General features: G+C 45.5%; 1 protein-coding gene across 1 annotated transcript in view; it reads left to right on the top strand.

The window, feature by feature from the left end:
• kcnv1 (potassium voltage-gated channel modifier subfamily V member 1) overlaps positions 1-24342 on the top strand; it is a gene marked incomplete at both ends in the record, with an annotated part of 61112 nt that extends 36770 nt beyond the window's left edge. Inside the window, one exon of the mRNA XM_084336609.1 lies at positions 23810-24342. Within this exon, the coding sequence (XP_084192735.1) occupies positions 23810-24342 (533 nt within the window). The remainder of the gene's footprint in view (positions 1-23809) is intronic.
• Positions 24343-26763: the final 2421 nt, after the last annotated feature.

Below are 26763 nucleotides of genomic sequence, written 5' to 3'. Positions count from 1 at the left end.
CCACTATGAACGGAGTCTCTGCATCGTGGCGGATCAGTACAGGGGCGGAGGTAAATCGACGTTTGAGGTCGCAGAAGGCTGACTCTGCCCTACGCGACCATTCAAAGCCAGGAAGAGAGGACTTAGTGAGAGCTGTTAAAGGATTGGCTAAGGCGCAAAAATTGCGAATAAAACGCCTGTAAAAATTTGCAAAGCCCAAAAACCATTGTAACTCCTTGAGCGACGAAGGCCGTGGCCAGTCCAAGACTGCACTCACCTTGGCTGGATCCATGCGAAGATCACCCTTCATCAACACAAAGCCCAGGAAGGAAACGGTGTCAGTGTGAAACACACACTTCTCTGCCTACAAATAGCTGATGCTTGAGGAGATGTTGTAGCACCTCACGAACATGCAGTTGGTGTTGCACCATATTGCGAGAAAATTTTTGGATGTCATCTAAGTACACAAAAACTGACACCCCAATTAAATCCTGCAGCACGTCATTAACCAGGGCTTGGAAAACTGCCAGAGCATTAGCTAAACCAAAGGGCATGACTAAATACTCATAATGCCCATTGAGCGTGTTAAATGCAGTCTTCCACTCGTCTCCCTCTCTAATCCTGACCAAGTTGTATGCATTACGTAAGTCAAGTTTAGAGCAGACCTGTGCCCCCTGTAAGCACTCAAAGGCGGTGTCCATGAGAGGCAGAGGGTAACGGTTCTTGATGTAAATGTCGTTCAATCCCCTATAATCAATCACTGAGTACCGTCCTTTTTTGCTACAAAAAAGAACCCAGCGCCGGCAGGGGATGTGGATGGACGAATATGCCCTGCGAGTAATGCCTCCTGAATGTAAGTGTTCATGGACACTGTCTCGGGGCGAGAGAGGGAGAACATACGCCCACGGGGTGGAGAGGTACCAGGTAGGAGATTAATGGGGCAGTCGTATTACCTATGAGGCAGTAGTGCTTTAGGACACGTTTTACTAAAAACATCCGCCAGGTCCAAATAGATCTCAGGCACGCCTATTAAATCGGGATTAGGAGATATGACCGAGTCTGCAACGCTCCCACCATCCTGGAGAGAGAAGAAGGAGACAAAAAAGAATCCTCTCGTGGCCTTGTTCGGTGTTCCTCTGCAGCCTCTACCCTCCAAAATGTCACATCCTGTTCTTGCCTTCTCCACTTTATTGGCCAGGCGACTTATTCTTTTTAAGTGGAAACATACTCAACCTCCATCTCACAATAGGTGGGTTAAGGAACTACTATTATCTATTAATCTTGAAAAGCTCAGATTCTCCCTCAAAGGCCCTACTGGCTCCCTGAATACCTTTGAGAAGACTTGGAGATCCCTTTTAAAGCACATAGAATCCTTGACATCCCTGCCTGGTTGTGACGACTGAGTCCCCCCCCCCCCTTGTCTCTGACAAGAACAAGTTACAGGTTGAAAAAACCCTCAGCTCGGAACTAGGCAAAATCTGTATATGGCTCGCCGACAACAAACTATCATTACACATGGGCAAAACAGAGTCCATTCTCTTCGGTTCAAATAACAAACTCAGCAAGACCGACGGCTTCTCAGTTACAGTGGGTGACAATATTGTCACAAGGAAAGATGAAATTACCTACCTGGGTTCCATCCTAGAGGCTAATCTTTCCTGTGACAAAATGGCATCCAATGTAATAAAAAAAGTCAACCAACAAACTCGATTCTTGTACCGGATCTCCTCTCTGGTAAACAAGAATACCCTGAAGACTCTGGCAGGAGCACTCATTCAAGGGTACTACGACTATGCTTGCACCTCATGGTACCAAAGCACCTCAAAGGCACTAAAAACCAAATGACAAACATCTCAAAACAAACTGGTCAGACTACTGCTTGACCTGACTCTTAGAACCCACCTCACCCCTGCCCACTTTGACAACCTAGGATGGCTTAGAATAGACGACAGAGTACAGCAACTTGCAATGGGCCTGGTCTACAAGATACACTACACGACCAAGGTACCCATGTACATGTCAAAATACTCAGTGAATACCACGATCACAACACCAGAGGGAGCTCCACAAATCATGCTAAACCCAGATTCGGCTCAAACAAGGGACTAAACACGTTTCGCAATTATGCCACATCAATGTGGAACGCCCTACCCAAAGCTGTAAAGGAATGTGAATCACTACCCACTTTCAAAAACACTCTTAAAGAACACCTACGGGAGACTGCATTTAGAAACTGGCCCCTACAAATGTCCTAACCCAGTTGTACAGTAAATGACCGTATGGATTTGTCAGTATTCCAATGTACAGTGTACAGTGCCCCCCCCTACCCACCCCCCCCCCCCACCTCCAATGTACAGCCCCCCACCCAACCCCACCCCACCTACCCAACCTCCTCCAATGTACAGTTTCTGTCAAATGTATATACACTCTTTTTCTGGACACTTCTTGTATCACAAACAGTACTGTATTTGCAAATCTGATATGTCATAAATGTATAGATGTAGCAGTACTGTCTATCTGTATGTCATGTGTGTCATATATGTTATGATGAATTTAAAATGGTGGACCCTGATGTAAACAAGACGAAAGTCTTTCTCTGGTCTGCATCCCCTTAACAATTGTATGTATTGAGCTGTACTGTACTGTACCCATTCTGCAATCTGTTAATAAACTTTTCAATCAATCAATCAAAGGGAGAAGGGGCAGGTAAACTCTCGCCGGAGACCGACTTGACGCCGTTCCCCATTGAGAGTTCACCCGTGGCCCAATTAATCACAGGGTTGTGTGCGGCTAGCCAAGGATGGCCTAAAACAATGACACAGTAGGGAGACATAATAACAAACCCCACTCTATGACCAACCCAACGTGAATTAGATTCCCCGCTGCCCCCGAATCAACTAACGCCCTGGTCTTCTTGATGTACCTCCCACACCCCACAGTGACATCGAAAAACGTACGTGAATCATGAGCCAAGGGAGAAATGAGCCCACCTGCTAGCGCCTCTCCAGGACCTAGTGAGCCCCTCCTTTCCCCGACGGCACCCGACAGCTGCCGAAGCGATGGCCGGTACGTCCACACCGGAAGCAGCGCCTCTCTTCGATGAAGCACCGCCTCTCGTCGTCCGAGAGCGACAGCGCTCCAAGCTGCATGGGTTCGTCACCCAGTGGCTCACTCGTGTAATGCGGGAAGATATCGGCACCGGAAGTAGAAGCGACCCGTGCTTGCTCCGGCAACTCACGCATGGAGAGCTCGTCCCTCATCCGCTTGGTGAGCCCCTGGACAAACAAGACACAACAGGAGACCTCAGGCCAAGCTGCCTCCCGGGCCACGATCCTGAAATCAATGGCGTAATTTGCCACAGTGCGGAGGCCCTGCCGGCAGGCGAGCAGACACAAGCCCTAAACTAAAGCATTCTTTTGCTCTTGGAGAGCCTCCCAAATTGCCTCCATGGTACTTGCGGTGGTCGGTTCTTCTGTTACGGCGAAGGTAAGTGCTTCCAAGGTACCAGTTGTGGAGGACAAAGAACGAGGCAGAGAGTTTGTTGCTCTTTAACAAGTGGATCCTTTTAATGCTAGGAACAGCACTAGAGCAGTAGGAGAACAATAGGACGGCGGGCGTCAACAGAGAATGAGCACAAAAATAAGAAAACTAAATTAAGTCAGGACGATCAGGTGCCAGGGAACGTCCGACAGTCCAGGGTACCTCAGCGTACCGGTACTGGAGGGATTGTGAAGAACCGACGAAAAACATAGGGAAACAGGGGTTCTGTTTCGTATTAGCTCTCGCTCGGCGTCACTCTCTGCACTGTCCTCGCACACGTGCACACGCACTGAATAAAGACCACAATGTACCTTTAATCCCAATATTTGTCTGACCACACCCCTATCAGCTTACCCATATAAGCAGGGGTGGGGCCACCCACTCGCCTCCTTCTCGCTTTCACCACAAGGAAGAAGTGCCTCGGTAGATCCCCACACTTGACGTGATGTGATGGAAGAAGAAGTAGGAGAAGAGTTGGAAAACAAGGATACGTTGACATCATATCTTTATTTTGTCTCTCACTATTTTCGAGAAAATACGGCGATATTGTCTTCGTACTGGAGTGTCTGGAAGATGATGATCATTCTAAAAATCCTCCACCGGTTTTCGTATTGGGAGTTCACGCCGCTACATGCTTTTCCAACTGCAGTCCTTGCTGTGTGCTGGTTGCGGTAAAGGCACAGCTGGGCTGTAGGACGTGCCGCTGTTGTGAGAAGCGGTGGGTTCCTGGTTTTGGTGAGTTATGTTTGCTGGCAGGCTCCACTTGTCTGTTAGTGCTATGGGGGCTAATTGACAATGTTTATGAAAACCGGCCCCAGGCTAGGGTCCTTTGTTCAGCCTCTTAGGCGACAGAAGACCTTGGTCTGAAGCCCATTTTAGTTTTAACTAGTGGGCCGCGACCATTAACACTGGTGATCCCTGTGTTTTCTGGACGAGTGGATATCTCTCTGTCACCGTGTAGCCCCTTCTTTCATATCCAAATGAGAGTATTCCTTCACGAGGAGATATGGGCATAAATGTTCGATAGCGGAAGATCTGTGTTCAAAGTCAGCTACACAGGCCAGTTGGTATTGTGCTGGCTCCGTCGGGTGTGGGTAAAATCACCGTTGTAAAACTGTGTTAACATCTTGTTTCTCTTTTCTCTTAAAAAGTGAGGAGGGTTTCAGAACGGCGGCCTGTCTGGGTGAGTGTTATATCATTGTGTACACGTTCAGGTGATAGCTGCTTAGCTTACGTGCTAGTGGTGGCCTACTGTTAGCCAGTCAGCTGTTAGCTGCGGCGCTAGCCTGCTGTAATCACTAGGTGGCCTACTAGGTTAGGCTGGGGAACGTTAGCTTGCTGCTATCGGCCTAGGTCCAGCGCGGGGTGGCTCCGGCACCTCGCGCGCCGCCGCGGTTCCCGACTCTCCTCTCCCTCACGGGGAGAGGCGGGGGGGATTCGAAGCTACTCTCTGGTCGCGCGCGCCATTTGCTCGGCGTCTCGCGGGCGGGGGTGGTAGCGTCCGACGGTTAGGGCGGCCGTTAGCTTAATGCTACTCTGTTGAACGTGCTTTGATTATAACATGTTTTACACTCTTGACTACGACGTCATCTTTGACAGGGTATGTTCGTCGACCCTGCCCTGAGCCAGGACGGCAAGGATTGCGTCAACAAAGGGGACCGTAGCGACGGGTTGGAGCGGCGACGCTGCCCAGTTCGAACAACACAGGACGGCTGTGTTTTCTACGGGGCCTTGAGACTGCACTCCGTTGATCTACGCTCCGGGTAGGACAAGGTTTGGCCAGACCTTATACGCGTCTTCTGGCTTTACCTTCTACATGTTTTGTAAATAACGCTGTTTTCCAAAAACGTGTGTTGCTGCAATACATTTAGGATACGACGCGAGTTTTGTGTGAATTGTCTTGTCACTGGTAATTAGCTTCTCCGTGCAAATCGGGTTGTTGTTACAGATGTGAAAATGATCTGGTTGTTGTGTGAGAAACATCATGTGTGTTTATATGTACCGTGTACTCACAACTAAGGGGTAACTAACCTATGAAGCTATGCTTAGTGACAAATGAGTAAAGAATATTCTTTTCTCAGCCTGTGATGACAATGAACAGTGTGTTCACATATTAACAGGTTTTCCTGTTTTAACTGGCCGTATTAAGGGTAAAGTAGGAGGATTGTGTTTCCCCCCGGTTCCCTGGGGACTTTTTCATCCTCCTATCAGACATGTTGTTGCACTACATTGTGTCTTTGTGTGGTAGGGATGCAATGTAACCCTTAGCTTGATTGCTGAGGTTGTGCTAAGACTGCTGGAGAAACTTTATTTTCCTAAAAGAAAAGATTGTTTGGTCGCTTTCGTGTGTGCTTAGCAAGGCCTGTGGCCGATACTAATCGAGAATTATGTATTCTCTCATTATGAAAAACGGCGTTCCTCTGTAGAGTGTTTTTGCCATTTTTTGTAGGTGATGATGGGTTGTGTGTGTCATGTGACCTACAACTGGGTTGGACTGGCCACAGAAGCACATGTGTAAGTTGGACCGGGGCTCTTAGAGAGCCCTCTCTATTCTGTGTTTTTTCCTTAGTAAAAATCAGATAGCAGGTTAGCTCATGCGCTGTGTGAAGCTGTCAAACGCTTCATAGAGCTGACTATGACTGTGTCATACTCTCTTTTTGTCATTACATCGTATCATGGGTGTGGGGTCGTAAAGGGGTGAACTGGTAACCTTTCCTCTCCCCCTTTTTTCTGTTGGTCAGGGGTACACCCCCTGTCCTTCAAGGTTCCTGTCACGTTGCGGTTCGGCACGTTACGGGGTGAGGGGGGGGGGGGGGAGTTTCCTGGTCCCACGGCCTGTAATATTGGGCGTGTGCACCGCAGAAATTCCCCCGCCATAGAGTACGTCACCGTGCGCGTCTCTGTTGGTAGGACTTCCGTGTGCTGTTCAGGTCCATGTGATGGATCTGTTTTCGGAGGGTGGTCAGGGCTCCTCCTCACCAAGCGCCTATTCGGGCCTTCTGTGAGTTCGGACTCCTCCTTCCATGGGAGGGAGCCTCCTTCAGAGTACAGAGCCTCCTCCTCAGATTGTCAAGGTGAGTGGACCCTCTAGAAGGTGTCCTATTCTATTGTGTATGTATTCGATTCAATTCGATTATTGAGTGTGTATGGGTTCAGTGCCTCTTCCCCGGAGAGCCCTAAAACCAATTTTTTACATGGCTCAAGGTGCAATATATTCTTTTCAATCTGTACAGCTCGCGTGGGAAGTCTCTCTGGGGATTCCCGTCTCCTTCCTATGGGAGGGTGATGGGATGAAAAAATGTGAATTTTTTTTACCCCCGGCTGTGTAGACTGGGATACATAACTGTTGGTGCTTCCTTCTTTTCTATTAAAAAAGAGTTGGAGTTAGGAAGTGTCACACCCCTCTTGTCGTTCCCCTGGGCGCCTTGGGGATTCAATGACGGGTCTAAATAGCCTGTTAATTGATGTGGGTGTGTCCCGACGCACGCATCGTGCTAGCTCGCTGTAAACAGGCGACTGACTGGCACGCCTTGGTTGCTTGAGGTTAAAACAGCGTTTTTATAAAGCAACTGGGATGGAGGTTTTTCCTCTTCCGACGACCACATCCCACGACCTGGGTTGGTTATCGACGGATTCTCGTTCATGTCTGGGGGATGATGACGGAATGGATCTGAACATATGTAGAGGGGTCTCACGCCCTGGGGGTGGGCCACCGGGCGCGGTTCGCCCGAACGTCTGGGTGGCGCCTTCTTTTCATGTTAAGATCAACACGCATATCTGCCCTTTCTCCTGGAGTAGGCATGTCGGCGTGGTTAGGGCACGGGACTGGTTCTGGTCACGCTGGTCCGGATCAGTTGAACCTGTTGTCCGCCGGGGATGCAGATCTGCTGTTCTGGTACCCTGAGGGACTTGGGCTTTTTTCAGGGGGAAAAATGCCAGGTCGGTCTGGGTGTCACAGGGTTAAGCGCTATGGAGACCCTGGTTGGGTAAATTTTTTACTCAGCACTGTCGTAATGGCTTACGGCCATGCCAACCTGTACACGCTCGATCTCGTCAGATCTCGGCCGCTACACAGGTTGGTCCTGGTTAGTACTTGGTTGGGAGACCGCCTGGGAATATAGTCTATTTGCCATCCCATAGAGCTCCATTGTGAACCCGGAAATTTCGGAACCACCAAAGTTTTATGATGGATATGGATAGTACGGATCCCCAGCACTCAGAAACTGCCGGATGCTAAGTTGTAAATGTTGGGCAACTTTTTTTATTTGCATAATTAGCATACATTTGCATAATCGCCTAAATGGCCAAATCTCAGAAACTACTTGATCAATTTCAACAATGTTGGAGTTGTTTTGGGGGTTATTCGGGATACTGAATCCAGTTATGATACTTAAGAGAAGAAACAAGTTTCAAAATTGCAATATTTACTGGAATTTACCAAATTTTGGTGCCATTTTTTATGAATTTTCTGTTTATAAATGTTTCAGAAGATGCAGAATGTATAGATAATTTTCATGGAATGTTCAATTGTAAACAGAATTATAATAATAATAATAATAACTTTAATTTGTAGAGCGCCTAATAGACCACTACACTTCCGCGTTACATTGAAATCGGGGAGGAGATTGCGGGGGGAGCAAATGAATGAATGTGGATGAGAGCCGTGATGTAAGTGGTTGCATTCCTAATCGATCCGAACTAAATCGGCAGAGAAAAAGCCCATTTTTAAGCACCTATTCCCCATGCACATGCGCAGATTGCCCACGGATTGTGACGCCACGCACACCCGCCCTGGACTGTTCCATCAGAGGGGCAAGCTTCGGTGGCCAGTGTCCTTTCAGCCGAACAGGATAATGAAACAATGATCCCTCTAAATGGCCAGACGCGTATTATGGCGACATCTACAATTACCTCATTGAGTCTCCAGGTAGACTAATGTTTATATTTAAGTGCAGTGGTCTGTAGCCACTCACACTACCACCAAAGCTCCCCCCTCTGATGGAACAGTCCAGGGCGGGTGTGCGTGGCGTCACAATCCGTGGGCAATCTGCGCATGTGCATGGGGAATAGGTGCTTAAAAATGGGCTTTTTCTCTGCCGATTTAGTTCTGATTGATTAGGAATGGGTCGCGCCGTGTTCAGGAGATTCAGGGCCATACAAGTCTATTCGATCATGTCTCCAGCACCCCCACAGCCGTAGCTGCAATCACTTACATCACGGCTCTCATCCACATTCATTCATTTGCTCCCCCCGCTATCTCCTCCCCAATTTCAGAATCCCGGAAGACTATTGTTGATGAGTTGTTATGAAGAGCTGGCTACAATCCAGGAACAAAGAGATACAATGGTAAACCACTATCCATATCTTCCTCATTCCTGGTTGTGTCTGTGTGAAATCTCTCCCCAAACAGTTTCAAATGTTCTCGAGGTCATGTCCTACAAAGTATCCTCTATACAGTCTGCCCCATTGTTCTGACCAGGATTATTACGTTCCTTTTGGCCTCCTTGCTGAGTCTGACGTGGATGAGAAACCCATCTATAGGCCTAGTTATCAAATTCTTGGTTTGCAATGGTTTTGCACCTTGTGGGTAAATAGAAATCCAGTTTTCATCTACAACTCCTGTTTCCTCATTGTCTCACTGCGTGGTCCCTAACAAGGAGAAATGGGCATTCTAAACACTATGTGCAAGGCCTCTATTAGCCGGTAAATTGTTCTTTGTTTTCACAATGTGTGCCCTCTATCGTATCGAGATACATATTCCATGTGTATGGAATAACACTCACCTTTAACATTCACTTTAAACACTTTTTAACACTACACCATATTGTATCTATTTATTAGTAAAAGATTTGCACTACCTCTCTAACTCATCTTTGCATTTGTTTGCATTGTGTACTTGTACTAGTTTGTATATTTTGTATAGTGTTTGGTCTTTATTTTATTTTTACTTTTTTACTGTCTGAAGCACAATCTCAGGGGGCTCATACAGAACCAAGCATTTCACTGTAATGTACATGTACCTTATATGTGACAAATAAGCTGGTCAGGAAGGCCAGTAACATGGTGGGAGTGGAGCTAGACTCTTCCTCTGTCAGAGAGGAAGAGCCTTGCTAAGCTCCACGCCATCATGGACAACCCCTCCCACACGCTATACACAGACTTGGCTGATAGAAGGAGCATGTTCAGTGTTAGACTCATAAGACTCCCTAGATGCAACACTGAACGGCACAGGAAGTCCTTAATTCCAACAACCATGAGAGTATACAACGCATCACTGTGCCTCACCACAGAGTGACAGTACAAACTCTGGTAATCTTCCTGGACTTTTGACTTCTTATTTTTACATATACACTTAAACATTTTTATTAAAAAATTCTACATTTATTACTGTAAATTTTACTGTATATTTTTGGCTGTATATTTTAGAATGTATATATTTTAGAATGTATATCCCGGATTGTATTTTTATTGTTATTTGTGATTTTTGACTACCTAAACTTTACGCAACATAGGGGAGGAGCAAACATAGCTTGCATAGCAGCCTTCTAAATTCTAATTTGAAAATTACCTTGAAGAAAAAGTTTTCTGCCAGTGAAGTTTTGTCACTGATATTTGACGGTGAAAGTGACATAGGAGAGAATGTGTCTGAGACCCTGATTATGAGGCGTCCTCCTCTGATGAGAATGAGACCCTTAGTGCAGATGCTCCTGTTGTCTCTCAACCACAAGTAGACACGTTATTTTCCAAAAACGGAAAGTTATCATGGGCCCACTCCCCACTTGAACATAATATATATTATGTATGTATAATTGGGTGGGTGGGGGGGAGTAGGGGTAATGTTTTATTTAAATGGTTATTTAGGTAATCAACAAAGTATATGAAGCACCTGAAACATACACTTGGGTAACACTTTTGATTATGATCATTTTCTGGAGGTTTAAACTGCTGGGGTCAAAATGTCCCCAAGGATAAAGAGTGTAAAGTAAATTTGAGGATAACAGGAGGGTTAACAAAACAATTTAAAATTTGTTTAGCCGTGCTAGATAGAGGTAGCAAATAACTCTAAGGATGGCAATAATAATAATAAACGTTATTTGTACAAATTCCATACAAGAATTGCAGCCCAAAGTGCTTCACAGCAGAAGCTACACTAGAATACATCAAATGAGCATAAAATAGACAGAATAAATGCAATGCAGAAAATAAAAATACAAGATGATAGAAGTAGATGATCGTAGTGTTCTTGGGGGCATGTAGTTGACAAGAAAATTGCCAATAATAGCTTGGTCTGGTTCCATTTAGGAGGAGGACCTTCAAATCAATTCTAAATGTTACCGGAAGCCAGTGTAATAGCCTAGCTGAGAGTTGAATAAGCTGAAGTATTTTCTTCAGTCGGCTTGGAATAAAGGCATGGATCCGTTTTTCAGCATCCTTTTGATTTATAAATGGTTGTACTTTAGCTTTGTTTCTAAGGTGGAAGAATTATGTTTTTGTCAGCTTGTTAATGTGGGACTTAAAGCTTACAGTAGACCTGAGTCTATGATAACCAAGACTTGTAAGCAAGGAGTAAGTTTCCCCATAATATTATTCAGCAGAATTTCTCTTGAAATTGAAATAGTCACAGTGGCGGCCGGTGTGACCTACTTTTGGGTGGGCGCAGGGGGTAGGGGGAGGGGGGGTGAAGGGGGGGGGGGCATGTCACTGGCAGCGGACAGCTGACCAAGCGAACACTGACTCCCCACAAGCCACAACACTACCAAACCACCAACAACACACAACCAGTCAAATAAAGTACAGTCTAATTCACAACTTGAAAGACAATATATAAATAGAAAAGTTAGAAACAAACTCGCTCCGTCTCCAAACACATGCATTGATTGCCATCAATCAATATGATCACAGTCGCCAGCAACACGCACATCCCGAGATCTCCCGATGTAGTATATTAACTTCAGTATGGGTACAGGGCTGTACAGCATATTTTGCATATTGTTAAACGAGCCAAGGCTAGCTATTAAACAAAGACTTACCACCACCATCACAAGAGTTGAATGGGGCAAGTTGTTGTTGTTGACAGAACAAGCCATAATCCACTTCTTTTAAATCCACTCAAAAAGAAACCGTCATTAGCTGCATCCAGCTACCAAAAGCAGATCGCAGTCACGTAAGGGCTACAAAATATCCGGACAGGAAGGACCCGGCTGTTACAGGATCTCACTGCCACCTAGTGGTAGATCACTAGAAAACGCGCCCGCCTTCCATCATATTACATCATATTTCAACGCACAGTGCGTTACGCACTGATAGGCGAAATATATTTGCTTGACCTATTTAATTGGCTGCGATGTACAGCGATGAAACCAGTGCACGCCCACTGTGTGCGCCCTGCGTCTCACCCGGCCTGAGAGGTAGTTACTCTCTTTCAGACAGTGACTTCCTGTGAATGAAAACAATTATTTATATTTGATATATTAACGTTATATTGTGCATTGGAAACACAAACATACTTAAAATGAGTAAATATTATTCATTTTAAACATGTTTATTTTATTTCTAGAGCTCTAAAAAAAATATTTAAATAAAACATTTTCTTCTTCTCCTGCTCTTTACCAGGGCGGGCGGCGCCCCAGCGCCCCTAGTGGAGAAACCGCCACTGAATAGTCAATTCCAGTAAATATTGCAATTCCGAAACTCTTGAGTATCATAAATGGATTCAGAATCCCGAATAACCCCCAAAACCACTCCAACATTGTTGAAATTGATCAAGTAGTTTCCGAGATTTGTCCATTTAGGTGATTATGCAAATGTGCTAATTATGCAAATAAAAAAAGTTGCCCAACATGTACAACTTAGCATCCGGCAGTTTCTAAGTGCTGGTGACCCATACTATCCATATCTATCATAAAAGTTTGGTGGTTCCAAAATTTCCGGGTTCATTGTGTTGGCAAATAGACTAATACCAAGTACGGTGTGCTTAGGGGCGGGTTCTCCATTCTTTTTCGCTCCTCTCTCACGCATGGCGAAGAGGGGCCTGTTGGGGTGGTCTTTGACCTCCTCTGGTGACCCTGTGCTTCCCGTATCGCCAGGCCCGGTCCGAAGTAATGTTTCATCGACCCGTAGGCCTGGGTTAACCCTTTTTTGAAAACTGAAACACTTGTACTGCGGTATAGCCGGTGTATACCCGCAGGTGTGTTTTGGAGTTTTTTCTTGAGGGGTTATAGGAACAACCACCGCATTGGGTAACACCAAGGTGGTTGATTCCCTGGTGTGTTGGAGCAGTGTCAACTCCCGGGTTCACCGTTTGAGGGTGCCCCTGCACGTTCATGACGTCTGCCAATCGTGTCAGCCTTCTCTGCCTCAACCCCTCTGGGTGGGGTTTTTTAAATGGAGGCTTGGTCATGCAACACCGCCAGCTTACGCTCCTTCCGCCGGGGCGGCTGTGTTCAGCTGTCCCCTCTGGCGCCTGTCTCGTCCGCAGTCTCCAGGCTAGGGTTGATAGCCTGTTGCCTGGTTTTTCCCCGGTGCGCTGCCTGCTTCCGTTGGTTAACCTTTTTTGTGTGCTTACGGCCATGCTGACTGCCTGTTCTGCAGGGTCAGTGTGCCAGGCGGTGTACTATTGGGGGGACAGGGCCCGCTCGGCTGAGGGGCCTTTGTCCGAATACGCTGGCGATGTGGGGGGCGGGGTCACTAAGTGCCCACCTGGTGGGGTCTTGATGCTGGCATCATGGACTTCTCCGGGCCCCCGTTCCAGGGGGTCCAGTCCCTTTGGTGGGTCTGGGTCTTCCTTCGCGCTCCGCTGCTACGGCCTTGCCATGGGGTTGGGTTTGCCCTTGACCCCGTGATTCTGGGGGCAGTAACGAGGTTGTTTCCTCCGTTCGTTCCCGGGTGGCATGCGGGTTGTGCGTGTGTGTAGTCGTGGGGTCAAGCCACGGTCTGCTCACCCTGTGTGTTGAGTTGCTTGAGTGCCTCTTCGCACGGTCGGGTCCGTCGCCCTCCCGTGAAGCCCCCAATAGGGGGGGTGCCCTCCATTAGGGTGGGTCGGGGGGGCTCGGCCCTCCCTGTTCTGATGGTTGTGGGGGGCTTTCAGCGGGGTGTATTTGTCGGCCGATGGCTCTCGCTCGGCCTCCCTTGTGCAGAGAGTGACGCCGAGCGAGAGCTAATACGAAACAGAACGTTAGGTTATGACTATAACCAAGTTCTGTTAGTATAGCGACGCTCGGCGTCCGACGCCGCTGCAGCCCTTGATCTCGCCTTGTGGTGAAAGCTTGGGAAGGAGGCGAGTGGGTGGCCCCACCCCTGCTTATATGGGTAAGCTGATAGGGGTGTGGTCAGACAAATATTGGGATTAAAGGTACATTGTGGTCTTTATTCAGTGCGTGTGCACGTGTGCGAGGACAGTGCAGAGAGTGACGCCGAGCGTCGCTATACTAACAGAACTTGGTTATAGTCATAACCTAACGTTACTTGAGGTCGCATTTCACACATTCCACACAAACCACAGAGTGACAGCAAATCAGGGAACACAGACAATCAGTGACAATTAGGAAGCAAGTGACAGACGTCAGAATGGTGGTAGGATTCTCAGGCAACATGCCAGAGAACCCAGAACGTTACAAATATTGCTGTAAATCCTATGAGAAATCATTTAAAAGGTTTCACCCAATGAAAGTGAACTGTTGCTAGACTTGCTGAAATAGTTTGATTAGACTGAAGGTGGTGCTGATGGAGGTAATGTGATGTGTGACACACACACACACACACACACACACACACACACACACACACACACACACACACACACACACACACACACACACACACACACACACAGACTACCCTGCAGATTGATTGATTGAATGAAAATTGTATTAACCGATTGCAGAATGGGTACAATACAGTACGGCTCAATACACACAATTGTTAAGGGGATCCAGACCAGAGAAAGACTTTCCTCTTGTTTACATTAGGGTCCCCCATTTTCAATTCATAATGAATTTTAAGTAAGGGTGCAACTTTATCGGCCATAACAGAAATGTTAATAACGGTTCATATCGGTGCATCCTTATTCAGAATATTGGACCCCTAGCCCTACTTCCTACTTAGCAATGATGTTGTCAATGATTAGTAGAGTCCTTTCTCAGCACCACTGTTCTTAATGCTGGATACTCACAGCTCTGGCTAGTTAGCCACAAAACAAATGAAAAGTAATGGCATGGATTGTGCTTAGATTAGAAAATATACTACCGACCAAGATCACTGGCTAATAGGAAGTAGCTGCCATCCTACATGCAGCTGATCTCTTTCTGCGTGGGATCAGTGATGTCATCCTTCATGGAGCTGATCTCTTTCTGCATGGGTTCAGTGATGTCATCCTTCATGGAGCTGATCTCTTTCTGTGTGGGTTCAGTGATGTCATCCTTCATGGAGCTGATCTCTTTCTGCGTGGGTTCAGTGATGTCATCCTTCATGGAGCTGATCTCTTTCTGCATGGGTTCAGTGATGTCATCCTTCATGGAGCTGATCTCTTTCTGTGTGGGTTCAGTGATGTCATCCTTCATGGACCAGATATCTTTCTGCATGGGTTCAGTGATGCCATCCTTCATGCAGCTGATCTCTTTCTGCATGCGTGTTAATTACAGCTTGATTAAATGATAAGATAGAAGCCCCTATAAGTCCCATATTATCATCTACATCATTTTATGGTGCTGTAATTAACACAACACAAGGATGCAATGTCCCTGATGACAACACTGGTAGCCATATTCAAACTAATTTACTCTCAATAACTGTCAAACTAAATGAATGTGTGAGTTTAGAGTTGTTGGATTTGTTTGAGATTATGTACAAAATAATATAAATGTTTTGGTTTAATACTAAACTTGAACTCATGATATTACAATATTGTGACTAGTATTGTGAAAATATTGAATCTAGTGATTCCCACCCTTAGTAGCTAGTGTCACTGTTCTTATTGTAGGGTAAGAGTTTATTGGAGAACATGTAACATGACTACTGTAATCTGATTACAAGAAAAGTAGCAAAAGTAAAACTCAGAATTCAATGAAAACAGTGATTATTTGTTGGATTACTCTGCGGTCTGGTCCGTGGTTCTTCCTCTGTCCGTTGGAAACTAGCCTCTTCCATTCAGCTTTCTCGTCTTTTCCTCACTACTACACTTCAATGTTACGACTAGAGCTTGGACCTGAACAGTTTGTCATAACACCATCCTTGTCATGTCCTTGAGTAAGACGGTGATCCCCCTACCTGCTCCAGGCATGCCAGAAATAGCTGACCCTGGACTCTGACACCTCTATTGAAATGCATATAGAGTATGTAGGCCATATGTGTCTTAGAAAGTCTATAAGGAGACCAATACTACCACAAATTCAAAATACTGGATCACACCTCTTACCTGCACCATCTTCTCCCTGTTGACTTTGAGGGGCGCCCACTAATGCCTATTGTAAGATTCTGATCAAACTGGCCAGTATCACGTCTTTGTCTGTTTGGCCCTCCATCCAATTCCTCTGCGTTGTGTACTTTTAATGGTCCTGACGTCTCCGATACTGGTAGATAAGATCCTTATCTCCCCCCCGTTAGTGCAATCCATAAACCATAATAATTCTCCACTTGCGTAAGAATTCGACACTCCGTCACCGTGAAATACCTTATGAGGAGAAGCGTTGTTTTATTGCTATAAACAGAACCTCATAATCAGATGTTATCAGATGTTATCAAATTGTATCGTCCTTGAAGAGTCTATTCTAATGATCTTTCGGTGTGTTCAGATTATCGTCCTTTTGCTGTTCAGTCCAATAGTGTTCAGGCCTGTTCGTTAGCCGAACCCTCCTCGTGTTAGCCGAAGCTACTGTAATGATGATGTGGCATTCTCCCTTTCCCCCCCCCCTCCGTGGTGGAGGAGGAAGAGTCTCTCCTCTGTGTGATCTCAGTCCTACTCGCTCTTGGTCAGATTCTGGTCTGAGTCAGATTCTAGTCTGCCTTACACCCGGAAACACCGTTCGACTTATAGAGGTTCGTCGTCGCAACGACGGCCCCGCCTTCTGGTTGTCATGCGACGTGTTGTCATGACAACTGCATAACCTTTAACACTAATAAACTCACGTTTCATTAAGATGAACCTCTCTCCCTCCTGCCCTGGGAGACAGTACACTCTAATCAGTTTGTTCCTGCGAGGAATGCAAAACAAAACACCCTCGCTGGCAGTGTATTCCCTCGCTCTGAACCAACCTCTGCTAAGCCAAACACATTTCTGCCCTCTCTGACCTGGCACCGTTAGATGCTACCATCTTTCCCCAATCTATACATCACATACATTGAAAAACCACCATTTTCTCTCAATCCCCCCTTGATTCTTATCACCCCTTCAGAATCATAAATCATTATTTGTTTTTTTTATTAATTATGCCAAAAATAGCCTGTGGTTGAAGCAAACCAACCTCGTCTCTCGTGCACAAGAAACGAAGACGGCCCACGGTCAACCCAGTGATCCTGCTGCCTGATGTTTGTTTGCGCCCCCCTTCGTGCACAAAGGGAACCGAAACCGACCACCAAAACCAACAACATCCAACGACTCATAACCATTGGAGCCCCCCTGTCTGCTCCCAATAATTATATCCTGTTGTTCTACTGTTCTCCCTCTTATCTACCTTCTATATATATATATATCCTTCTATACATATATCTTATATATGAATCCTCCATTTATATCTCATACTCCTAATCAATGAACACAGGACTTCTCGCTGTTGTCTCGTCTCTCGATCTCCTGATTGACTCTGAAAGGAAGTCCCTGCTTGTCCATGATTCACCGCCCGTGCTCTGTTGTTTCAAAACGCTCTCTAAACAGCGTCTCCGCCGGGAAGGCCCCTCCGATGTCCGCCTCGTTCTCCCCTGGGCAACACCGCCTGCGACCGCTGGACTCCGCCTCGTCGGCCGTCTCCGCCCCGTCGGTCATCTCCGCCCTGTCGGTCATCTTGGTTGAGGCTCATCTCCACCGCCGTCGGCCCTCTCCAGACTCTGAAAGCAGAAACACCACGCCGGCAGTTTTTCTGTACACTCGACCCTGTGTTTTCTATTAGTCTACCGTGGCTTTGGGCCTGCAGCTCGTTCTCTATATATTTTTTCCTCTGCAAGCCCCTGCCATGGCCACACCCTTTCAGACTGTTGGACGGTGTGAGTGTCCTACAGCCCATGGCGCTATTTGTTCTCTCTTAGTCCCCCACCTTCTCAACACCCATATCTAATCCTACAGGGCTGTTCCCTGTTTTGTTGTCTTCCGGCGTGACACCAGCAGCTAAACGATACCCACTCGGCGCTCTACGTTTGTCGCACGGGTGACCCCCAGCGCGCGCCAGTTCTTTCTGGTGACGTGTCCCCTCAAGACTCTGCCTATTTATTAGGTGTGAGAAGGCCCCACTGGAGATCGAACTCCCTCTTATTTCATAATTAAACTTATTTAATTAACCTGTATATCGATCTTATTATTATGATAATAACATACAACCGAGCATCGCTCTAACATACAACAGAGCAGGTTGGTTCCCTGCTCCTAACTCACATAGGTACTCGTACTATCATCTAACATACAACAGAGCTGTCCGTCGCTCTATACCCTACGGGGCTGTCTACCGTCGCCCTGGAGCTGTCACCGTCGCTCTATACCCTACGGGGCTGTCTACCGTCGCCCTGGAGCTGTCACCGTCGCTCTATACCCTACGGGGCTGTCTACCGTCGCCCTGGAGCTGTCACCGTCGCTCTATACCCTACGGGGCTGTCTACCGTCGCCCTGGAGCTGTCACCGTCGCTCTATACCCTACGGGGCTGTCTACCGTCGCCCTGGAGGTGTCACCGTCGCTCTATACCCTACAGGGCTGTCTACCGTCGCCCTGGAGCTGTCACCGTCGCTCTATACCCTACGGGGCTGTCTACCGTCGCCCTGGAGCTGTCACCGTCGCTCTATACCCTACGGGGCTGTCTACCGTCGCCCTGGAGCTGTCACCGTCGCTCTATACCCTACGGGGCTGTCTACCGTCGCCCTGGAGCTGTCACCGTCGCTCTATACCCTACGGGGCTGTCTACCGTCGCCCTGGAGCTGTCACCGTCGCTCTATACCACACTTTGAGTTCCTTTACAAAGTTCTACATACACCACTGTGTATACACACAAGCAGTTGGTAATCTTGAAAAAATTTAACTCCTTAATTAACTTAAACTCTAAATATTCCCCTATGGGTAATGGAAACTCCCCAGCACTACCCCCCCCCTCCGCAATTAAACTCCTTAATTGAATTAAACTCTAAATATTCCCCTATGGGTAATGGAAACTCCCCAGCACTACCCCCCCCCCCCTCCGCCACTAGGTGGCGACCTACTCCTCCATTTGCCTGTATTATCCCACTGCCCCCCTAGATGGCGGCCAAAACTCAGTCTAGAGGATTGTAGGTGACGTGTCACTTCCTGATTCTAAACCCCTCGTGGCTCTGCGGCCATTTTGACTCGGTGCAAATGGCTACTCTCTCAACAAACGGCCACTGCCCTTCCTTCCAAGGCCTGAAAACACAGCTGTTTTTGCTCTCTTTCCTATCCATTATCAGGGGACGCTTTCTCAGACTAATACTCTTGCCTGATCGGACATAATACACACTGGTACAATCTCCTTTCGACTTTCCTTCTGTTATGAAAACAGTCCCGCCATCAACCATTTTTCGATCTGATTCAAGCGCCCCCCCCCCCCCTTCCTCATCTCGCATTTACCCTCCTTAAACCAAAACTGTGCAGCCTGCCTCGTTTGCTTTTCATTCTCTGTAGATAACACCCTCGATTTTCACCATGGCTCTCTGCTCATATTATTACAGCTGGCATTCTCTCTGTCGAACTAGAAATGTTTACGTTTACGGATTCACTATCTGTTCGTTTTTATTTGGCTTAAAAGATCAAAACAACCGTGTGCACAGTGAACTCACATTTTTGATCGGAGCGCTGTTTCCCCTACAGCGCTGGTTCGCCTCCTGACCGCTCGACTCGCCGCTCTCTCCCAGGGCTGGCCGGCCTTGCTTCGATCATGATTCTCCCACACATTGATGACTGTTGTCCACTGTCGCCCCATTATTGAAAAAGTCTTTATCCGTTGTTCTTATCTCTTGCAAATCCGGCTGTCATCAACAACCAACTGTTCCCGTTGTTTTAATCTCTTGCAAATCCGGGTCCCAACGGCACCAACTGTAAGATTCTGATCAAACTGGCCAGTATCACGTCTTCGTCTGTTTGGCCCTCCATCCAATTCCTCTGCGTTGTGTACTTTTAATGGTCCTGATGTCTCCGATACTGGTAGATAAGATCCTTATCTCCCCCCCGTTAGTGCAATCCATAAACCATAATAATTCTCCACTTGCGTAAGAATTCGACACTCCGACACTGTGAAATACCTTATGAGGAGAAGCGTTGTTTTATTGCTATAAACAGAACCTCATAATCAGATGTTATCAGATGTTATCAAATTGTATCGTCCTTGAAGAGTCTATTCTAATGATCTTTCGGTGTGTTCAGATTATCGTCCTTTTTGCTGTTCAGTCCAATAGTGTTCAGGCCTGTTCGTTAGCCGAACCCTCCTCGTGTTAGCCGAAGCTACTGTAATGATGATGTGGCATTCTCCCTTTCCCCCCCCCCCCTCCGTGGTGGAGGAGGAAGAGTCTCTCCTCTGTGTGATCTCAGTCCTACTCGCTCTTGGTCAGATTCTGGTCTGAGTCAGATTCTAGTCTGCCTTACACCCGGAAACACCGTTTGACTTATAGAGGTTCGTCGTCGCAACGACGGCCCCGCCTTCTGGTTGTCATGCGACGTGTTGTCATGACAACTGCATAACCTTTAACACTAATAAACTCACGTTTCATTAAGATGAACCTCTCTCCCTCCTGCCCTGGGAGACAGTACACTCTAATCAGTTTGTTCCTGCGAGGAATGCAAAACAAAACACCCTCGCTGGCAGTGTATTCCCTCGCTCTGAACCAACCTCTGCTAAGCCAAACACATTTCTGCCCTCTCTGACCTGGCACCGTTAGATGCTACCATCTTTCCCCAATCTATACATCACATACATTGAAAAACCACCATTTTCTCTCACTATGGTAGGGATTTAATAATGTGACACCTACCCTGTTGGCAATAAAGCACAACTCACAAAGGATTGTTTATGAAATCATTAACTAGGCTAACGGAAGACTTTTCAGTACAAAACTAACAGGGTAAAGGTAGAATCTGTAATGACATCAAATAGTGACCTCTAGGCAACCCCCTCCTGGTATTATAGTTTATTTAGTTATTTTTTGGTCTGTTGTGTGGTTTGGAGTTGAGTAGGTATAAGGGAGGGGTTGCTATTGCTGTGCCACACGTCAGGCACTGCCTGTTAGCACATACAGTATATATATATATATATATATATAGTAACTAGTAACATAATTGTACTGTGAATTACTCTGTGAAGTACACTACAACGAAAATAAGTTGGCATCTAATCAGAGTGTAAATATAACAGTAAAGTGCAATCGCAATATACAATGTACAAGTAGGCCTGCCGCGATAAGCAATAAATCGATTAATTGCCGCGATAATTAAAATGAATGCAATGATTTTGACGGGCGCGATTAATTGCTATTTGCGCGTTTGTTTTAATGAGGCGGACCCAGTGCCCCTTGTCAGTCACTGTCCGTGTTGGGAGGCGGGCCGCTGGCTTTACTACAGAGCACAGCACAGGAGCTCCGTGGGGCTAACGTTACCCCTCATTGTGTCTATTCTACTAGCATTAACGTTACTCATACAAACAGAGTAAACACAGTTTTCAATCAATCAATCAATAACAACATTAACGAGACCCTCGTTGTGTCTATTCTGCTAACGCTAACGTTACCTCTCATTGTGTCTATTCTACAAGCGTTAACGTTAGCTAGGCTGTCTATGCTAACGTTAACGTTAGCATTAGGCTAACAAGCTGTAACGTTACCAGTCGCGTCTATTTGCTAACGTTAGCATTAGGTAATAACCGGTTTAAAATGGATGGTGATTACCTCACGTTGTGTCTATTCTACTAGCATTAACGTTACTCATACAAACAATCAATAGCGAGTTATATTGATCACGCTATGTACGATAGCCATGCTAAAACGCTAGCACAACATTAGCACCTAACCTAACAACAAGCCTTAACAAGTCAGCGATCTTTTTGCGAGACTAAACTCTCCGCTCGGTGGCAAATTGTGTTGATGTCGGTTTTGTTTAATCAATAAATGAGGCAGAATACACAGTGACTGTATCCTTTGTTTATTGCACTTGTGCCTGCTGCAAACATAATGATTATGAAATCCTAGAGACGCGTCTCTATTCTGACCAATCAGTGGTCTGCAGTGTTTCACGTGACTTTTCTGGTACCCAAAGTACCTGATAATCACAACAATACTTCCGGTCCGGTCGGTGGGCTTCAAAATAAAAGTCTAAAACACAGGAAAAGACGGAGCGGTGGGCTTCAAAATAAAAGTTTTGGGAAATAAATTTCTCAAAAAAAAATTCTCTAACCGGTCGCAATAATATCGCTTATCGCGATATTTTCGGGGGCAATTAATCGCCCAGCTAAATGTGTTATCGTGGCAGGCCTATGTACAAGTGATTAAACTGGAATATATATAAATGAGTACTACTGAGTAATAATGATAATCAGATGTATGTACAGTGTTATAGTACTATGTACAGTGATACAGGCAGGGATGCATTGCTCATGGGATGGGGTTGCACAACGTGCAACCAGCTTTTGTGAGCAGAAGCGCGTGCACACAGGAATGCGCTGCACTCGACTGATGCGCCAACTCGCTAAGTACCCACCTGGCTACTTTGCATATCAATAGCGCCGGTCGTCAGGTGTGTTCAAATACGTTCTCAGATACATTCACACAAAACTTGTGAATGAAATGTGTTACATTCCATTCGTAGAGGCAATTAGGCACTGTATTTAGTCTGTGCTTATGCAAGGGAACATTTATGCGCGGGAGCGTGCGCACGCGCCCGGGAGTGCACGTGCACGTGGCATCATTAGTGTGCGTGCAACCAGCTTTGATATCAGCAACGCAACACTGGATACAGGTATGAAAACACTAGAGTAGTAAGTCATACTGGCCAGCGGTATAACTAGTAAGTAGGGGGCGCCAGAGTGGCGCACCACGTAACGCACTGCAGTGCAACGCGGCCGTCCCGGGTTCGACTCTGGCTAAATAAAGGTCAAATTAAATAAAAAGTAAGCGATAGGAGTAGGTAAGGGATATATACAGATATAAATATAGTATACAGGTATATAAAAAGGATTATATGCAGGTATATTCAGACAGATACTGGATACATATATATATATATATATATATATATATATATATGGTAAATATGAATATATAAATATTCATATTATTATATTATATATTATATTATATATATGGTATACAGCATTATAAAGGACCACTGAATAACTAATCACTGCTACTGTAGTAGTTTGAATAAGGTCATGAAGACGAGTGTTTCTGGTCACTGCTTACTGTACATTTTAATAAAATATAAATCTATCTTCATTAGAAAAATTAAATGTATGTCAATAGTTCAAAAGTGTTCTTAATTTTTTTTTACATCCATATTAAAATGTTTGTCATTGAGTCATTCCAGTAACCATTTTGTAAGAGTTGTTTCTTTTTTAGATGGTAGATATTTTTAAAGGCAATCTTTCTAATTTTGGAAGGCAATGTTCTCTCAAAATGTGTTATTTGATATACATTCGGTTTCACTCTAAAACACGCCTGGACATATTTTCTCAAAATATACTGGTGTTTTTCCTGTGAAGCTCAGTCATGCAATAAAGAACACGTTGTTCTCTTCTCTGTCCTCTCCTCTGCTCCTCGGGGTCAGAGTGCTCTTTTGAAATATCATTAAAAATAAAAAATGCAAACGTTTCACCAGTATGAAATGATTCCCCTGTGGTCAATGCAAAATTGTGTCCTTTTAGCTAGATCTCACAAGAAGCAGCGACAACCTTAAAACGGTACACCATTACATCCCTACTAGCAGCTATATGTATGTTAATATGCGCTAGCCCAGAGGTTCTTATGTTTTCTTGTGACAACAGCATTAGAAAACGTTCTAATTTCAACCCCCTTTGCCTATGTCTAAACCAATGGTTTATAGTGTTTATTCTGTTTAACATTCAGAAAACATACCTAACCGTCAATCGCTATTCTCCCCCATAGGCCTCAAGTCCCTGGGCATGACCATTGCCCTGTGCTACGAGGAGGTGGGCCTGCTCATGCTCTTTCTCGGGGTTGGCATCTCCATCTTCGCCACCATGATCTTTGCCCTGGAGCGTGACCTGCCCGGCACTACCTTTGCCAGCGTGCCGGTGGCCTGGTGGTGGGCGACGACGTCCATGACCACGGTGGGCTATGGTGACATCCGGCCGGACACGGCGCCGGGCAAGGTGCTGGCCTTCCTCTGCATCCTGTCGGGCATCCTCATCCTGGCGCTGCCCATCGCCATCATCAACGACCGCTTCTCCGCATGCTACTTCACCCTGAAGGTGAAAGAGGCGGCGCTGCGCCATGGCGAGGCGCTCAAGCGGCTGGCGTGCGGCTCTATAGGGGAGGACGGGGAGAGCGGCGTGGCAGGGGGAGGCGGGGTGAATCTGAGGGATGCATACGCTCGCAGTGTGCTGGAGATGCTGAGGCTGCAGGGGAGGGGGAGGGCCAGCACCAGGAGCAGCGGAGGGGACGAACTCTGGTGGTAGAGTGTGGAGAGGGAACCTATATCCGGATCCATTCTGTACTGTGACGGACCAAGTCACTTCCCTGATGTACGGCCAACTCTGCTCATCTCAAAAGAACTGTTGAGCGTTTTGTTGATTAAAATTATCTTACTGTATATTGTCGTATGGTTACAATACACACAACCAATGGTACCAGGACTCGGCAGCTCGGGAGCTGCAGACAAAAGGTGTGAAACCAGAGGGCAGACATTTTCTTAGCTTGTGAATACTTTTAAAAACTATATGTAATTTTTTTTAAAGGCCCACCAAAGTGGCTGATGGTCATTTTGACATTACAAAGGTAAATCAAATGTGTGTTAGTCACCATCTAAATATGATGTTTTGTGTCTTTGCAACTTGATAGCATTAACAGACACTCTTATCGCGTACCTCTGTTGTGCACTCAAAGCAGCTGAATGTCTGCTCTTCTGCTTACTGTACATTTTAATAAAATATAAATCTATCTTCATTAGACAAATAAAATGTATGTCAATAGTTCAAAAGTTTACTTAAAAAAAACGATTTACATCCATATTAAAATGTTTGTCATTGAGTCATTCCAGTAACCATTTTGTAAGAGTTGTTTCTTTTTTAGATGGTAGATATTTTTAAAGGCAATCTTTCTAATTTTGGAAGGCAATGTTCTCTCAAAATGTGTTATTTGATATACATTCGGTTTCACTCTAAAACACGCCTGGACATATATTCTCAAAATATACTGGTGTTTTTCCTGTGAAGCTCAGTCATGCAATAAAGAACACATTGTTCTCTTCTCTGTCCTCTCCTCTGCTCCTCGGGGTCAGAGTGCTCTTTTGAAATATCATAGTGCCGTCCGGAGGGCTTTTAACAACCCAAGTCTGTTAGTTAGTTAGACAAGGCTGTTTCTCTTTTAGTCAGGTAAAGCCCTTAGGACCGTATTTCCTCTGGCCAGACACGGAGGTCAAGTTGAAACACTGACTCAGAATGCTCTACAATACATGCTAAGGCTGCATGACCAGCGACCAGCTTGTTGCAAAGAGCTGTATGAGCTCTGAATGCCTACCATTAGACATAACCCCATTGGAATACACTGCAGTAAATTGCATTAATTGTCTACTGAGTGTCAGAGGAGGGGGTTTTCATGTCTGGCAAAAAAATCTAGTTGGTTCCAATTGGGCACAAGGACGCTATTGGATTCTACTGTTATATCTTTATATTTGGGCTAGAATGGAATGTGAGTCCCAGTGCGGCACACACTTAGGATAAACCATGTGCATTACTGGGCATTGAATGTCTCGTGGCTATCCAACTCCTGGTAACTTTAGATAGGCCCCTATCATCCTGTTTTTATGGCAATTTATGAAGCATATATATTCACCTGTGAGAGATTCACCTGCAATTGGGCATTGTATTTTATATATATGGCCAGCTTGTAAAGCACATGTTTGTAAGGACATTGGGTTTCATTCCCGAACGGATTTACGACAAAAAATTTGCTCTCAGGCAAGTTTCTGCCAATTTCTGACATATTAGTGCTAGTAGCGCGATTCCCCAAATTTCCCCAAAGAGTGCTGAGGATTGAAAGACTGTGTTTGATTGAAAGACTGTGTTCTCCATGTTCTTAATGGCTTTATTTGGGAGGAATCATAGTGATTCCTTCATGTCAACCCTATACAGGCCTCCTTGGAATTAATTACTTAATCATAATTAAAATAAATATGACAATATTTGTACGATAAAAAATTATGCAGATGTTGAAAAAATAAATAATATGGATTAATCTGATCACAGGGCAGCTGGATTAACCATATCTGAACCAGCTATTTTGGACAAATGTATAATTACTTTAATTACTCAGATATTCAAACACAATTATGCAATTATTGTGAAATTATTGAAAATAATAATTATTTAATGCCTTCTGTGGAATTTGTATTTCTTATTTGTTACATATCTGTTTTAATGATTATACATTTGAAAAAATGCAGGTCAACATGCAATATATCCCATTGATTGATATACAACAATGGGACAGACCTTTGTTTGATCTAGCTATAAACCTAGATACTATATATATGCTCTACCCTATACAGTAAGTACAGTAGTACACATATTAAGGCCGCCAGAGTCGGGCAGCGGACTGGTGGACTGTATCTGCGATCTCCTAATAAAACAAGTCATTAATATAAGCCTATACTGCGTTCATTCATTACGCGCGTAGGCTATACAGTACAGTACTCATTTTGATGCGTCTATACTTTCCGTAGCCGCATTTCTGGCAAGACGCTCTCTGATTGGCCGACGCCTGTTTCTACACTGGTTAAGCTTAGGCACTCTTTCAAAGTTGGTTAAGGTTAGAGTTTGTCTTAGAGCATGGCGATAGAACGCCAGGTAGTTTGCAGGCTGTTCGACGCGGAAATGGGC

The sequence above is a fragment of the Notolepis coatsorum genome, assembly GCF_963971535.1.
Source record: "Notolepis coatsorum genome assembly, chromosome: 19".
NCBI lineage: Eukaryota > Metazoa > Chordata > Actinopteri > Aulopiformes > Paralepididae > Notolepis > Notolepis coatsorum.
The sequence above is the reverse complement of the archived record's forward strand: the minus strand, read 5'-3'. Positions and strand labels throughout refer to the sequence as shown.